Source organism: Conger conger, chromosome 9, assembly GCF_963514075.1.
Source record: "Conger conger chromosome 9, fConCon1.1, whole genome shotgun sequence".
In the NCBI taxonomy this organism is placed as follows: Eukaryota; Metazoa; Chordata; class Actinopteri; order Anguilliformes; family Congridae; genus Conger; species Conger conger.
Genome location: NC_083768.1, coordinates 28,382,295 through 28,399,456, shown reverse-complemented (window position 1 = coordinate 28,399,456; position 17,162 = coordinate 28,382,295). Strand labels below are relative to the sequence as shown.

The 17,162-nt window shown below is 43.6% G+C and overlaps 1 protein-coding gene across 46 annotated transcripts in view; it reads right to left on the bottom strand.

Moving 5' to 3' along the window:
- obscnb (obscurin, cytoskeletal calmodulin and titin-interacting RhoGEF b) overlaps positions 1-17,162 on the bottom strand; it is a 124,300-nt gene that overhangs the window by 36,153 nt on the left and 70,985 nt on the right. For 14 of the 46 annotated variants that reach the window (XM_061253694.1, XM_061253717.1, XM_061253698.1 and 11 more), the window contains 20 exons: positions 16,334-16,408; positions 15,935-15,988; positions 15,492-15,566; positions 14,208-14,282; positions 13,809-13,862; positions 13,366-13,440; positions 12,967-13,020; positions 12,524-12,598; positions 12,125-12,178; positions 11,682-11,756; positions 11,263-11,316; positions 9,179-9,445; positions 8,499-8,765; positions 6,134-6,400; positions 5,308-5,577; positions 4,666-4,932; positions 3,895-4,161; positions 2,628-2,903; positions 1,319-1,585; positions 29-301 (listed from right to left, as the gene is read on the bottom strand). In XM_061253694.1, the coding sequence (XP_061109678.1) occupies positions 29-301; positions 1,319-1,585; positions 2,628-2,903; positions 3,895-4,161; positions 4,666-4,932; positions 5,308-5,577; positions 6,134-6,400; positions 8,499-8,765; positions 9,179-9,445; positions 11,263-11,316; positions 11,682-11,756; positions 12,125-12,178; positions 12,524-12,598; positions 12,967-13,020; positions 13,366-13,440; positions 13,809-13,862; positions 14,208-14,282; positions 15,492-15,566; positions 15,935-15,988; positions 16,334-16,408 (3,141 nt within the window). The remainder of the gene's footprint in view (positions 1-28; positions 302-1,318; positions 1,586-2,627; positions 2,904-3,894; positions 4,162-4,665; positions 4,933-5,307; positions 5,578-6,133; positions 6,401-8,498; positions 8,766-9,178; positions 9,446-11,262; positions 11,317-11,681; positions 11,757-12,124; positions 12,179-12,523; positions 12,599-12,966; positions 13,021-13,365; positions 13,441-13,808; positions 13,863-14,207; positions 14,283-15,491; positions 15,567-15,934; positions 15,989-16,333; positions 16,409-17,162) is intronic. The other 32 variants (XM_061253720.1, XM_061253726.1, XM_061253727.1 and 29 more) reach the window with 28 other exon arrangements.

Genomic DNA, 17,162 nt, shown 5'->3' with positions numbered 1-17,162 from the left:
CTCCTCTCTCCCTCTTTCCACACAGTACCTTTGACTAACAGCTTGGCGGTGGACACCAGGCTCCCGACTTTGAAAGTGACGGTTCCCGAGTCGTTGGAGGCCAGGTTCTTTAGGACGAGCGTGTGCACGTTGGCCAGGCCTTGCCCGATATCACTGAAGCTGCTCTGCCGTAGTACGGTGCCGTCCAGCCGCCACTGCACTGGCCGAGTGGGCCTGCGGGACAGCTGGCAGGAGAACTCGGCCCTCTCCCCGACAAAGACGTCCGTGTTCTTTAATGCGCACACTATCTGTGCCTCTCGCTCTGTGGAGCAATGCAGAGAGACGGCCACTCAGCCTTTCGAGGCCAGCTGGCCCACTGCCGAAAACCTTTCTGAGTCTCCTCCCCGCACCCCCTTCAATCTGATCCATCTTGTTCCCTCCTTAGTGCTTTATACCACTGTATTCAATTCAGTTTGGCAGTGCGTCTGACTGAATAACAGACTGCATCAAAGAAGTGCTGCTACAGCACTCTGCCACAGCAGGTATGAACTGGATCAGAGAGAAATGGCTCTGCAGTATTTAAGTATTCAAATATCACCTTTAAAAATTCCATTAATGTAAAGTCAAATTTGATTCCAAACCAAGGCAGATAAAATAATCTGCTCAAGGTTTTGAAACAGTTGGAAGTTGAAATTTCAAGCGGGTCATAGCTGGATTTTACACCAGGGCTATTAATCAATTGATCTGAAAACTAAAACAGAAAGAAAACTACAAATACAAATAAAGATAGTTTATAGATCCCAAGGGGAAATTGGGCAAATCTATATATAGACCAAGTCCAGGTATCAAAAAGTATGATTCCAGTACTCAGTTCAACTGTTCAATGGGCCATTAGCAGATATACTGTATTACAATTGCTTAAAAAAGGGCTAATCACAATTCAAGGAAATCTATGCTTCCACAAAGATTCTGTTGTATGGTATTTCCACAACCAAAACATTTGCAACAGGAGGTATTTCTCAGGATGCAAAACTTTTTTGGCTCTTTGCTGCACACACACACACACACACACACACACACAGACACTCTTGTGGTTTATCAAGACGTATTTTGAATGCCATTGATGGTGGTCTTTTCAGAATATTTATTATCAATGACCTCTGTGTGCGTGTACGTGTGTTTGTGTTCACACACGTGTGTATTGTGTATCATTGATGAGCTCCTTAGTTCTACAGATAAAGTGGCAGCTTACATCCACTTGCTCTACACTGGTCATAAGACCATCCATGTCTAAGAGGGTTCTGAGAGGCTTCTGTTGTTGCTGCTATTACATGGTTACCTTGCACTGTGACCGATGCTGTGGTCAGCTGGTCCCCTACATCGCAGGTGTAGTAGCCGTTGTCCTCGCTCTCCAAGTCGTGGATGCACAGCTCCAGGACAGAGCCTTCCTGCCTCATCTCGTACTTCCTGCTGGGCTGCAGCACCACACCCCCCTTCCTCCACTCCACCGAGGCTCCAGTCCTGGAGATCTCGCAGCGCAGGGCGATGCTGTCCCCTTCCTCCGCCTGTTGATTCTCCAGCTCCTGCAGGAAGGAGGTGGGGGGCTCTGCGGAAAACAGGCCAGAAAGACGACTACATCAGTGCCTGGAGATGAGAGCCAGCCCCCCTGGAAGGGTCCGATGCAAAACACAGCAGGGTCGAGAATGGTTTCTGTTCATGGAAAATGCGGTTTATCTTCAGCTTCAGTCTTCCATGGCCAAAACTAGTACCATTGCTTTGAGCACCTTTGGTCTTCACAAGTTCATTGCTCTGGGCAGCGACACTGCATTTCCCATGCCTGTCTTCATTCTTCCACTGAGATTAAAGAGCTTGGGGAGCTCTCCTTCTGCCTCAGAAATCCTCAGGCTAGCAGTTGGGAGTTAATGAGGGTGCTGGGATTAATGGGGTGGGGTGGGGACATGTAAGTGGTCCCTCTCACTCTCTTGGACAGCCGTGTCTGAAGGCTAAAGGCTAATTTATGCTTTGGTGTCTGCTGACAGAACTACAACGTTCTGCATTCATAGTTTAGATACAGTGCTCTTTGTTACTATAGCAACTAGCTTCACCTCAAAACCCATTTTGCTAGCTAAACATGTAAGCAAAACATGTTAGGCTAGTTGTTTCTTCATAAAACACTAGCCTAGCAACCTAAACTGTTCTCAGCAATCAGCAATCTTTTGTTCTTGTTTCAGTCAACCAATCATGGCTACACAACACAGGTATAAGACACTCATCATCAATGCTCAAAAGTGATGGCTTGATGTTAAAAGTGTCAATTTGTATCATTAGTATCCATGGACATGTTGCACAATTCAACAATTTGTTGCCAAAGCATAAATTAGCCTGAACACTTCCAGTCTCAAACCAGCAGCAAATGGAGGACTCAGGGTGGAAATGGGGAGGTAGATACACGGTTTGGGGGAAGGAGCAGACAGTGAGTAGGGGGATCTGGACATAGGGTAGAGTTAAGGGGTGGGGGATGGGCTTTTTGCAGGCCAAGCTGAGCTCTGGAGTAGCACACAGCATCTCCTTGGCAGATGGGCGTGAACACGTGCTCCTGATGGAGAGAGGTGAAGACGTGCTTCCACCTTTCACCATGCTGCCTCTACCTGGCTTCTCCTGCACCAGTAGTTGGGCGGTGGACGTCTCCCCGCCCACCACGTAGGCCACAGTGCCCGACTCATCCGGCGTGACCATCTTCAGCACCAGCCGCTGCTGGTAGCCCTCACAGCTCATCTGGTTCAGGTCGTTGTTCTGCAGGTTGTTGGAGTCGAGCCACCACTCTCCCTCTGTCACCCCCAGGTGGGACAAAGTGCACTCGAAGCAAGCATCCTCCCCGGTTGTGACAGTCATGTCTCGAAGTCCCACCGTGATCCGCACATGCTCTGTAGGGGAAAGGGGTGATGGAGCGATGCCTCCATATATTACCCAGATGACAGCACGGTCCTCAGAAGGACTGGACTGATCAGTATGAAGGCAAAGAAGAGAACCACTGGCAGGTATGGTTACAGCAGAGACAAGCCAGAAGACTGCAGTGCATGCATTCTTAACGAAATTTTTTGTAATTGCCAATTCAATTCCTCCGTGTGCATATATTTCATATAAACAATATGCCATTAAACATAAAATAATAAATAATACCACAAAAGCAAACAACTTCTATTTTTAAGATGCCCCATGTTTAAAAGTACAATAGGGAAGATGTTTTCATTAAAACATTACAGGGCCATTGTAAATCCCTTTCTATCATTGAAAAAGGCTCACAGACATGGTGACTCACATTGCCTGTGTTTATAGTCCTTAAAGTCAAAATATACAGTTGACTGACCGACACTCTTGAAAATTGGTTCTAATTGTCACAGCCAATGTCATGGGTGTAGAGGGTTCTCAGAGAAGAGTGGGGGGGGAGGTTGTGGTTTGAGGGTTTGTTGTTGCAATTCCTCTCGTGACCATTTGGAGTCCAAAATTACTTATCGTACCTTTAAGTACTAGCTAGTGCTCAATTTCTGTCATTCAATTACTGTTGTTACAGTAATAAATTCACCGTGGAAACACACAGTACTCTTATATGCTTGCTGTGTTTGGCCACAGTACTCTTATACGGTCGCTGTGTTTGGCCACTGTACTCTTATACGCTAGTTGTGTTTGGCCACTGTACTCTTATATGCTAGCTGTGTTTGGCCACAGTACTCTTATATGCTAGCTGTGTTTGGCCACAGTACTCTTGTAACCTTGCTGTAATTACATACAGTACTGTTATTAACCTTTTGTCATTATGCACAGTACTGTTCTAAAAATGTTTAACGTGACACCATCACCTTGTTAAGGGCTCAGCAGCTGTAAGTGTGCGTGAACATGCTAAAATCGCTAGGTTACCTTTCACAGTGAGGGTGGCGGTGCTCGTGCTCTTCCCCGCATCACAGGTGTACTCGCCGGCGTCCTCTGGCTTCAGCTTGTGGATGACCAGGATGCGCTCGGTGCCCTTCTCCTGCATGGAGTACTTCACCCCCCGGGAGAGCACAACCGAGCCCTTTCTCCAGGTGACGGTGGCAGTAGGATTGGAGATTGCGCAGCGAAGATAGGCGTCTTCCCCTTCGTTGGCCTCTTGGCTCTCCAGGTAATTATCGAACAGCACAGGGGCCGCTGCCGGGATGGAGAGAAGACAATGGGTTTCCTCCGGCTAATGTTAGGAGTCGCTTTCTGGAAAGCTCTCTGTACCAAGTCGCTCTCTGTACCGGACACGGATGAATACCAAAGGACATTTTTGACAGGACAATTATTTCCACACTATTGTTAGACAGGAAATACATAGTTGTTATTTCAATGTATTTGGCTCGCTAAATCCATAGCATTCCAGGCTGGATATCATTGATTAATTCATCCAAGGCATTAAGTTTGAAAGCATTTCAGATGAGTGCATCTTCCATAATTAACACAATATTCACAAAGGGCAGCCACCCAGCACCCAAACACTGACTATACAGAGACACAGAGAACAATGAACAATTTCCACTTCAGACATCATAGAAGACAGACACATTAACATCAGTCAAAATTGCCACATTGGCATTTTGACCATCTATAGTGGATGTCCATGTAGGACCACAATGGAGAATGCCAATAACCCCTCAAACTCATGGAACAAACCTTTGACCATGACAGAGGCAGTGGCCTGCTGGTCTCCTGTGTAGCAAGTGTAATCTCCTGAGTCCTGTAGAGTCAGGCTATTGACGACTAGCTTGGCCTGTGAGCCCTCCACATTCATTTGAAACTTGGGCCCGAGGGTCAGGGCAACGTCGCCCTTCCTCCACTCCACTGTAGCTCCGGGCATGGGGAGCTCGTAGTGGAGAGTGACAGTGTCCCCTTCCTCAGCTTCCTGGTTCTGGAGCACGCTGGTAAAGAGCACACTGGCAGCTGGATGGGAAGGAGAGGGGAAGGTCTTCTCCATCACATCCCGAAACTCATCAACAGAGACATGCCATTGCACATGAAGACTTGAGCAGGGAAAAGGGAGTATCCAGATGTTGTTGGATGGAGAGTGTTGATGGCACTTAAGTATCAGTCACAAAATTCTCTGGACTGAACATCCATTGACTATTATACCAAACCAATGAAACAAATGGGGATGGGTTCTCCAAGTATGAAGCTGGATGAATGCTTTCTCATCACTCAGAGGCCGCTTTGAGCATAAAAGAATGGATGAGAGTGGGAAATGGATGAAGGAGTGGTTTTCTTGGTCTCGTGAAGTCGGAATTTGCGTAGCATTTTGTAAGGTCTTGGCCACCTTACCTCTCACCATGAGCTCAGCAGATGAGGTGTGGGGTCCAACGCTGAAGGCCACGGTGCCAGAGTCTTGCTGAGTGACACTCCGAAGGATTAGGGTGTGTACCCGGCCCACAACCCCAATATCATTCATCTCGTTGCTCTGAAGCGGTACGCCCTGTAGCATCCACTGGACCTGAGGTGCGTTGTCGTGGGAGAGGTGGCACTCAAACAGTGCATCATCCTCCTCGTGTACCGCAAGGTTCTTTAGACCTTTGATGATGACCACTTCCCGCTCTGTTTAGAAAAGCGTTGAGGAGCCAAAGTTACCACTCAGATTCAGTCGAACACCTGTACGCCAGTTAATCTAAACCAACCCTGAATCAAAATTCTGGCCCATTGTCTAATCCAACACATTTTTGTCATGGTTCATGACTGGTGGCAAAAACAGACTGATTTGAGAAAAAGTCAGAGATTTAATTTAACCCTGGCCCTGGAAAAGAAAATTCTACACCACTCAGAAATAAAAATGAACACAGAAGAGATAAGAACACAAAGAAAAGAACAAGCAGCATTCATGTACAAAGTTCCAAGTTCCAAATTCAGTAGTCAGTGAGAAGATGGTTGTGCTAAAAGACTCTACAAACCCCATTAGCCAGCACAGCTGTTGGGTAAGCAGCCTTCAATAAGAAGGAATGAACTTTGTGTTGTCCACGGGCAGTGTGGAATGAGGCCGAGGGGCATTGTTGAAGAGATGAAAATGGGAGAAGTTACAATAGAAGGTAACTAGGGTGATTTTGAGGAGCTCTAAAAAGGCCAGGCCCTTGGATGGTGCAATGGGGATCTCTCCTACCCTGCACAATGAGCACAGCGGGGCTCTTCTGGTCTCCAGTGTCACAGGTGTACTCCCCGGAGTCTGCACCATGCAGTTTGTAGATGACCAGCTCCACAACAGCACCCTCCTGCTTTACTTGGTACTTATCACTGGACTCCAAGACCCTGTCTCCCTTCTTCCAGGTCACCATGGCGCCGGGTTTGGTGACCTCGCAGCGGAATGTGGCAGTGTCCCCAGCCTCTAGCTCCAGGCTTTCCAGCTGGGTACTGAAAAATACGGGCAGGGCTGTGCAGGGAGAGGGCGAGGCGAGGAGTGAGAGTTCTCCTGATTAGTTCTCTGGATAGGATGAGTGACCCATTTGGATGGAGCAATTATGGCCAACAACGATTTGCATGAATACTATAGATTAATTGTTGCATTGTGTTCGCTTGGAAAACAAGCCTTAATCAACAGATTAGTATACTAGCTAGAATGCTGCTGTCGACGAGCGTGGAAAAAATAAGCAGGACATTGTAACTGATCACTGCTTGTCCTAGGAACATTCATTCATACATACATTTTTTTACATAATACAAGTGTCTTGGGTGATAAAACTATCTTAGTATAATTAGCAAATATTCAGACAGTGAGACGTTTTCTTTTGTTTTCACTCTATATTCCAGCAAACAAACAGTTCTTATGTGGTTAAAGAGCAGACTTTCAGCTTTAGTTTGAGGGTTTTTTCATCCATATTAAGTGAACTGTGTACTGTAGGAATTACAGCCCTTTTTACAGATAGTCTCCCCAATTTTAGGGGACGAAAATTAATTGGACAAATGAGCACAAACAGAAATAAATGAATCATATTCAAAATGTCATTGCAAATCATTTAAATGGTAAATGGTTGGCATTTATATAGCGCCTTTATCCAAAGCCCTGTATAATTGATGCTTCTCATTCACCCATTCACCCATTCACACACCAACAGGGATTGGCTGCCATGCAAGGCACCAACCAGCTCGTCAGGAGCAAATGGGGGTTAGGTGTCTTGCTCAGGGACACTTCAACACAGCCCGGGCGGGGGATCGAACCGGCAACCCTCCGACTGCCAGACGACTGCTCTTACTGCCTGAGCCATGATACCCCCGACATGGCCAATGACTGCCTGCCAATCAATAGACATCATCAGATGCTGGGTATCCTCCCTTGTGATGCTCTGCCAGGTTTGTACTGCAGCCTTCTTTAACTCCTGCTTGTTTCAGGGTCTATTTGCCTTCAATCTGATCTGAAAGGTAAGCTCAATTGGATTGAGGTCAGGTGATTGACTTGGCCAGAAAACTCATTGGTTGCTTACACTGTATGTTTTGGATCATTGTCCTACTGCATGAGAAAGTGTCGTCCAATCAGCATTTGCTTGGATCTGAGCAGGTAAGATGTTTCTGTATTCTTTGGCATTCATCCTGCTGCTGCCATCAGCAATGACATCATGAATGGACACAAGTGAACCAGTGCCAGTGACAGCCATACATGTCCAAGCCATATCACTACCTCCACCATGTTGTATGCTTTGGATCATCAGCTGTTTCTTTCTCTCAACACTTCTCAAGTCTTCTCTTGACGATTTACTTTGACACATCTATGCATACTTCCTAGAGAGTGTTCTTGATCTATTGAACAGGTACCGTACAAAGGGATTTTCCTTTACCATTCAAAAGATTCTTCTGTCATCCACTACACTGGTCTTCTGTGGTCTATCAGGTCATTTGCCATGGCTAAGATCACCTGTTTGTTCTTGCTTCTCATACCCAGTTGATTTTGACACGTCATATGGCTAGCCCTGCGATGGACTGGCGACCTGTCGCCCAATGTATGCTGGGATAGGCTCCAGCCCCCCTGCGACCCTGTTCAGGATAAGCGGGTTCAGATAATGGATGGATGGATGGATATTTTGGCTATGATTTATTCTGATTTTGTAGCATAATAGTGGCCTGTTTTACTGCCAATGACACTTGGTCCTCATGTTGAAAGACAACAACAGACTTCAAATACAGATGGCACTCCTATAATCAACTCCAGACATTTCGCTCACTCGTTTATGCATGAACTAATGAAGAAACCTAACACATCTGTCCAAGCAACATTTGATCAGCCAATTTTCTAATATTTTGGTGCCCAAAAATGGTGGAACTATGTATAAAAGGGCCTGTAATTCCGGCTGACCCAATATGGAAACCCTCAAATTAAAGCTGAAAAATGATTGATAGTAGTTATTTCAATTGTTTGTTTGCTGGTGTACAGAGCTAAAACTATGTGTCACTGTCCAATTACTTATGGCCTGCATTGTGTATGTTTTATTGGATTGTGACTTGCAATGTAACTGTTAAAGCTTTTTGGATGAGCCTACCCTTTACGGTGAGGTGAGCAGTGCTCTGCCGGTCTCCAGCATCACACGTGTAGTCACCAGAGTCCTCTGGATCTACACTGTGGATAACTAACTGGGCCCTGCAGCCCTCTCGGCTCATTTCGTACTTGGCACAGGGACATAAGTCCATACCCCCCTTCCTCCACTCTAATGGGGCTTCAGGCTTAGAGAGCTGACAGCTCAGGGTGATGCTGCCACCTTCTTTGGCCTCTTGGTCCCGCAGCTCTTGTTTGAACATGACGGGGAGAGCTGTCATTTCAAGGGAAGAACACATAAATAAATTTTATGCTAAAATGAAAGCATGAGATTGAACTTGGATTTGAATGTTGTATACCCTAAATGTGGAAGCATACAATGAATTTCAGGCAAGCCAGAAAATGAGCCCACATTGTTAAATGTAAATGTGGTTTGACACTGAGACGGCGGCTTGTTTTTCAGAGAAAAAAGAAACCAGGACTGGATGATACAGTGTGAATGACGAGAAGGAATGGATGAGGACGGCCTGCACCACTCTCAACCTTAGGTTTGGAAGAGCATATCCACTATTGCTTTTCCAAGCAAGTAGCAGAACTCCAGCACATTCTCCACCATGATGGGAGTGGTTCGTAATAATTATGGAAATGACAGGTGAAATCAGGAAATGGCATCAGGCTCTTTCCTACCGTTGACCATCAGAGACGCGACGTTTACATTCTCCCCAGCATCACAGATATAGTCGCCCATATCCTCCATCTTCAGATTGAGGACTAACAGCTCCACCACTGTTCCGTCCTGCCTGATTTGGTATTTGTCTCCGGACTGTAGGACCACACCCCTCTTCCTCCACTCTACTGGTGCTCCAGGTTTAGAGAGCTCAGCCCTCAGTGTTACGCTGCCCCCCTCCTCGCACTCCTGGTCCTGCAGCTCTTTTATGAAAGTCACTGGGATGGCTGGGGAATCAAAGCCGAGTGAGGAACATTTGAACATACAACAGAACATCCATGCTGACAAATTATTTCCTGAGAAACATGGCACGGAGAAAGCATTGTGAATGGAGCTATATGAAGGGAACCATTGATGGCGGTTATGACAAATTCAATGTCCATAGTCAGATTTGTTTGAAGATCTGGATCCCAAACTGCAAGAATTTTCAGTTTTTCTTTTTTTATTAAAATAAATATCAAGTGTAAACATGATCTACAAGTTTACCCCATTGAGCACTGCCCGATCAAATCACATTTGCTATTGTGCAATTTCTGTAGACAAATAAAAAATATATATTTTAAAAGATGAGTAAAAAAAATATATGAATAAGACCCCTCATGGTTCATTGACAGACAGTAGTCATCTGTGAGGAAAACTGGGCTGTGAATCAGTCAGCAATTGGGTAAGCAAGAATGTCCAGAAAATAATTTTTTCTGTCAGTTTATTTCATTTATTCTTCTCTAATTTGTTGTATTATCATTTAAACACAGTCTCACACCCACATTTTTATGTCTTCCATCATTATATTATGACAACCACTCATTGTTTGCTGCAATGACTGATTTTCAGAAATAAATATTTGTTTTAACAAAATGTCAGCCCTCATGTTATTATTCACATGCATATAAAAGACTAGAATGGACGTATATTGAATATACCACTTCACACTGACTGATCAGGACAACCAGGACAATCGGGGCCAACTCATGGACTGAGCTCAAAGAATCAGGTCAATCAGGGCCAATGCATGGACTGGGGTCACTGAATCAGGCCAATCAGGGCCTATGCATGGACTGAGCTCACAGAATCAGGTCAATCAGGGCCAATGCATGGACTGAGGTCACAGAATCAGGCCAATCAGGGCCTATGCATGGACTGAGCTCACAGAATCAGGACCATAAGGTGCTATGTACTGAATCAAAAGTCAGGATGCTATGTTGTCATACTCAGGATGTGTGATCATTTTCAAGATCAGAATTGTAACAAGTTTGCCACTATTATTATTTTTATTTTTTTCAGGAGGAGATGACTCCTGAAAAAATTCACATGACATGTATTGTTGCTATTTTTCACATTGCAGCTGCACCATCAATCACGTCACTGGAGGATAACAAGGTCAGCTTATTCTTAGTTTGTATGTCCACAGGCACCTAGTCGGACCAGGAGTGGCCGCTATAGCTGAACCAATTGTTGCCTCTGTCATGTGGCCATAGCCAGCAGTTGCACAACCGCCGTGGTTGGGCGTGTGCTTTTGCTGAGAACAAGTGTCCTTACAGCTTGACCCACCCGGAGGCCTTATACCACTACTTTCAACTAATTTTCATGCACAACAGTCTCTAGAGTTTGCAGAGAATGGAGAAGGACCAGACTGGTCGAAGCTGACAGGAAGGTGACAGTAACCAAAAACATGCATTATAAAAGTGGTATACAGAATATATACATAATGTGTCAAAACTCTAAATGGATAGGCTACAGCAGCAGAAGACTGCTGCACAAGTATAAAAAATAGGTGTAATAAATACCTAATAATGTATTTTGAATAGGAATATGTCAACCAAACCCATCAGGAGGTAGTAAAGTGATAAAGCATTTGTAAAAACAGAGCTCAAAAAAGAGCAAAAATGATACTGTATGGCATGAAGAAAATGTCTAGAAGTGCAGTGATTTATTTTACGCGTTGTCAAGTTAACAGTATGTTGTGGCGACCAAGATTCCTGGATGACAAATCATGCAGACAAAAACAAATGTATCCAACAGGCAAAAAAAGAGCACTTCTTCCTACCATCAGGTTGGTCCTTCGGTTTGGTCTCAAGCTCTGGGAGAACTGGCTCAGGGGCTGATAACAGCATGGGAAAGGGGAAAGAAGCAGACCGTGAAGTTCCTTGTTACCCACCAAAAAAGGGTTTCCAACAGAAACATAGCTAGCATTCAAAAAACCTCTTCACACCACAAAAGCGAAACATCGCCTCTCCAAAGGCAAACCAGACAAATTCCATGCTGAAGGAAACAGATAAAGAAACAATGGCCTTCTGTAACAACTGTAACTGTTTGATTCATTAAGATTGAAAGATTATCGTATTTTTAGCACCTATCACTGTGCAGATACACAGTATCATTGCAGTATTAACAGGGTTTTAAAGACCAGCGCAGGCACACCCAAGTTTAGGGCAGTAAACACTGAGGATTTTCACACTTTCATACCATCAACCTGTCCCTCATCTTTAGACTCCAGACTCTGGACCTCTTGTTGAGATGGGACTGGAACAACCTCAGCAGCTACGATACAGATTTCAACATTTAGACCCAGCCTGACCTGAATTGGAATGCAAGACCCTCAATGACCTTGTAAGACACTGTAACTCCTGGTCAAATCTTTGAAAGTATAACTAAAAGAAGTAGCCAATTGTATTTGCCACAAATTCACAGACAATACCTAAGTCAACGTACGATAGCCACCCAAAAATTCTCCCAAGCTAGTGGAGCAAATATCTCAATGGGTAGAAGGAAAAAGCATACCCTTAGATTCATTGAAACACAGAGTCTAAGGCACACAGGACATGTGCAATTCAGTCAGACCCAGACATAAGTCTTCATCAGATTCAAAAATGTACCCAACAGGCAAAAAAAAGAGCACTTCCTCCTACCATCAGGTTGGTCCTTCGGTTTGGTCTCAAGCTCTGGGAGAACTGGCTCAGGGGCTGATAACAGCATGGGAAAGGGGAAAGAAGCAGACCGTGAAGTTCATCTCCAATACTGTACCTTGTTACCCACCAAAAAACCTCTTCACGCCACAAAAGCGAAACATCCCCTCTCCAAAGGCAAACAAGACAAATTCCATGCTGAAGGAAACAGATAAAGAAACAATGGCCTTCTTTAACAACTGTAACTGTTTGATTCATTAAGATTGAAAGATTATCGTATTTTTAGCACCTATCACTGTGCAGATACACAGTATCATTGCAGTATTAACAGTGTTTTAAAGACCAGCGCAGGCACACCCAAGTTTAGGGCAGTAAACACTGAGGATTTTCACACTTTCATACCATCAACCTGTCCCTCATCTTTAGTCTCCAGACTCTGGACCTCTTGTTGAGATGGGACTGGAACAACCTCAGCAGCTACGATACAGATTTCAACATTTAGAACCAGCCTGACCTGAATTGGAATGCAAGACCCTCAATGACCTTGTAAGACACTGTAACTCCTGGTCAAATCTTTGAAAGTATAACTAAAAGAAGTAGCCAATTGTATTTGCCACAAATTCACAGACAATACCTAAGTCAACGTACGATAGCCACCCAAAAATTCTCCCAAGCTAGTGAAGCAAATATCTCAATGGGTAGAAGGAAAAAGCATACCCTTAGATTCATTGAAACACAGAGTCTAAGGCACACAGGACATGTGCAATTCAGTCAGACCCAGGCATAAGTCTTCATCAGATTCAAAAATGTACCCAACAGGCAAAAAAAAGAGCACTTCCTCCTACCATCAGGTTGGTCCTTCGGTTTGGTCTCAAGCTCTGGGAGAACTGGCTCAGGGGCTGATAACAGCATGGGAAAGGGGAAAGAAGCAGACCGTGAAGTTCATCTCCAATACTGTACCTTGTTACCCACCAAAAAACCTCTTCACGCCACAAAAGCGAAACATCCCCTCTCCAAAGGCAAACAAGACAAATTCCATGCTGAAGGAAACAGATAAAGAAACAATGGCCTTCTGTAACAACTGTAACTGTTTGATTCATTAAGATTGAAAGATTATCGTATTTTTAGCACCTATCACTGTGCAGATACACAGTATCATTGCAGTATTAACAGTGTTTTAAAGACCAGCGCAGGCACACCCAAGTTTAGGGCAGTAAACACTGAGGATTTTCACACTTTCATACCATCAACCTGTCCCTCATCTTTAGTCTCCAGACTCTGGACCTCTTGTTGAGATGGGACTGGAACAACCTCAGCAGCTACGATACAGATTTCAACATTTAGAACCAGCCTGACCTGAATTGGAATGCAAGACCCTCAATGACCTTGTAAGACACTGTAACTCCTGGTCAAATCTTTGAAAGTATAACTAAAAGAAGTAGCCAATTGTATTTGCCACAAATTCACAGACAATACCTAAGTCAATGTACGATAGCCACCCAAAAATTCTCCCAAGCTAGTGGAGCAAATATCTCAATGGGTAGAAGGAAAAAACATACCCTTAGATTCATTGAAACACAGAGTCTAAGGCACACAGGACATGTGCAATTCATTCAGACCCAGGCATAAGTCTTCATCAGATTCAAAAAAGTACCCAACAGGCAAAAAAAAGAGCACTTCCTCCTACCATCAGGTTGGTCCTTCGGTTTGGTCTCAAGCTCTGGGAGAACTGGCTCAGGGGCTGATAACAGCATGGGAAAGGGGAAAGAAGCAGACCGTGAAGTTCATCTCCAATACTGTACCTTGTTACCCACCAAAAAACCTCTTCACGCCACAAAAGCGAAACATCCCCTCTCCAAAGGCAAACAAGACAAATTCCATGCTGAAGGAAAAAGATAAAGAAACAATGGCCTTCTGTAACAACTGTAACTGTTTGGTTCATTAAGATTGAAAGATTATCATATTTGTAGCACCTATCACTGTGCAGACACACAGTAACATTGCAGTATTAACAGTGTTTTAAAGACCAGCGCAGTTACAGCCAAGTTTAGGGCAGTAAACACTGAGGATTTTCACACTTTCATACCATCAACCTGTCCCTCATCTTTAGACTCCAGACTCTGGACCTCTTGTTGAGATGGGACTGGAACAACCTCAGCAGCTACGATATAGATTTCAACATTTAGAACCATTGGAATGGAAGACCCTTAATGTCCTTGTAAGACACTGTAACTCCTGCTAAAATCTTTAAAAGTATAATGAAAAGTAGGAGCCAACTGTATTTGCCACAAATTCACAGACAATACCTAAGTCAATGTACAATAGCCACTGTTAGATTTCGGTGTTTTAAAGATATAACTGTTTAAAATGTTTTACACGCAAGTTCTGCTCCTATTCCCACACCTTCAAAAGCATGTCCCCATAGTCACCCTGTTTCCCCACTCTATTCAAATTTCATTGGAAATGCCTTGATTTGAGGTCTAGGTGCCGATAACCATTTGCTTTGGCCTAACCAAGAAACCTGTCAATAGAAATTATCATATCTAAAGGAGTGTTTTGTCACAGAAGATGAAGCACTTCCTTTCAGCTACTTTCCATTTGTTCAGTTACTGCATATGAACTGTGTCATTCCCAGTAAGGATTGTGTAAGATTGGAGAAAGCTCAGGAGGAGGTACAGATTACCTGAAACCAAAATAAAGAGCTGAACTTGTCTTACACCCTCGAATTTCGAGTAACGACTTTTTCTTTCCTGAACGCGATTTGAAGTAACAGCAGTGAACAGAGTTATAATTAAGAAGAAGAAACAAGAATTTCTTCACCACCCAAAAATTCTCCCAAGCTAGAGGAGCAAATATCTCAATGGGTAGAAGGAAAAAGCATACCCTTAGATTCAGTGAAACACAGAGTCAAAGGCATACATGTGCAATTCAGTCAAACATAGGTTTTTATCAGATTCAACTCAACCTTGATGCTTTTAATGACTGAAAAATCCAGAAAAGAGGAAAATGTGTGGCCTGACAATTGTAATGTCCAGGATGGATATGCGTTTCTGGGATATTCCAAATGCTAGTCCTCAGAAGCATAGCTAGGATTAAAAAAAAAAAACGCTTTACGCCACAAAAGCAAAACATCCCCTCTCCAAAAGCAAACAAGACAAATTCCATGCTGAAAGAAACAAATAAGAAAAGAAAGGTCTTCTGTAACAACTGTAACTGTTTGTTTCATTAAGATTTAAAGATTATCATATTTGTAGCACCTATCACTGTGCAGATACACAGTATCATTGCAGTATTAACAGTGTTTTAAAGACTAGCGCAGGTACAGCTAGGTTTAGGGCAGTAAACACTAAGGATTTTCACACTTTCATACCATCAACCTGTCCCTCATCTTTAGACTCCAGACTCTGGACCTCTTGTTGAGATGGGACTGGAACAACCTCAGCAGCTACGATACAGATTTCAACATTTAGAACCAGCCTGACCTGAATTGGAATGGAAGACCCTCAATGACCTTGTAAGACACTGTAACTCCTGGTCAAATCTTTGAAAGTATAACTAAAAGAAGTAGCCAATTGTATTTGCCACATATTCACAGACAATACCTAAGTCAACGTACGATAGCCACCCAAAAACTCTCCCAAGCTAGTGGAGCAAATATCTCAATGGGTAGAAGGAAAAAGTATACCCTTAAATTCATTGAAACACAGAGTCTAAGGCACACAGGACATGTGCAATTCAGTCAGACCCAGGCATAAGTCTTCATCAGATTCAAAAATGTACCCAACAGGCAAAAAAAAGAGCACTTCCTCCTACCATCAGGTTGGTCCTTCGGTTTGGTCTCAAGCTCTGGGAGAACTGGCTCAGAGGCTGATAACAGCATGGGAAAGGGGAAAGAAGCAGACCATGAAGTTCATCTCCAATACTGTACCTTGTTACCCACCAAAAAACCTCTTCACGCCACAAAAGCGAAACATCCCCTCTCCAAAGGCAAACAAGACAAATTCCATGCTGAAGGAAACAGATAAAGAAACAATGGCCTTCTGTAACAACTGTAACTGTTTGGTTCATTAAGATTGAAAGATTATCATATTTGTAGCACCTATTACCGTGCAGACACAGAGTAACATTGCAGTATTAACAGTGTTTTAAAGACCAGCGCAGGTACAGCCAGGTTTAGGGCAGTAAACACTGAGGATTTTCACACTTTCATACCATCGACCTGTCCCTCATCTTTAGACTCCAGACTCTGGACCTCTTGTTGAGATGGGACTGGAACAACCTCAGCAGCTACGATACAGATTTCAACATTTAGAACCAGCCTGACCTTCATTGGAATGGAAGACCCTTAATGTCCTTGTAAGACACTGTAACTCCTGCTAAAATCTTTAAAAGTATAATGAAAAGTAGGAGCCAATTGTATTTGCCACAAATTCACAGACAATACCTAAGTCAATGTACAATAGCCACTGTTAGATTTCGGTGTTTTAAAGATATAACTGTTTAAAATGTTTTACACGCAAGTTCTGCTCCTATTCCCACACCTTCAAAAGCATGTCCCCATAGTCACCCTGTTTCCCCACTCTATTCAAATTTCATTGGAAATGCCTTGATTTGAGGTCTAGGTGCTGATAACCATTTGCTTTGGCCTAACCAGGAAACCTGTCAATAGAAATTATCACATCTAAAGGAGTGTTTTGTCACAGAGGATGAAACACTTCCTTTCAGCTACATTTCCATTTGTTCAGATACTGCATATAAACTGTGTCATTCCCAGTAAGGATTGTGTAAGATTGGAGAAAGCTAAGGAAAACGTACAGATTACCTGGAACCAAAATAAAGAGCTGAAATTGTCTTACACCCTCGAATTTCGAGTAATGACTTTTTCTTTCCTGAACGCGATTTGAAGTAACAGCAGTGAACAGAGTTATAATTAAGAAGAAGAAACAAGAATTTCTTCACCACCCAAAAATTCTCCCAAGCTAGAGGAGCAAATATCTCAATGGGTAGAAGGAAAAAGCATACCCTTAGATTCATTGAAACA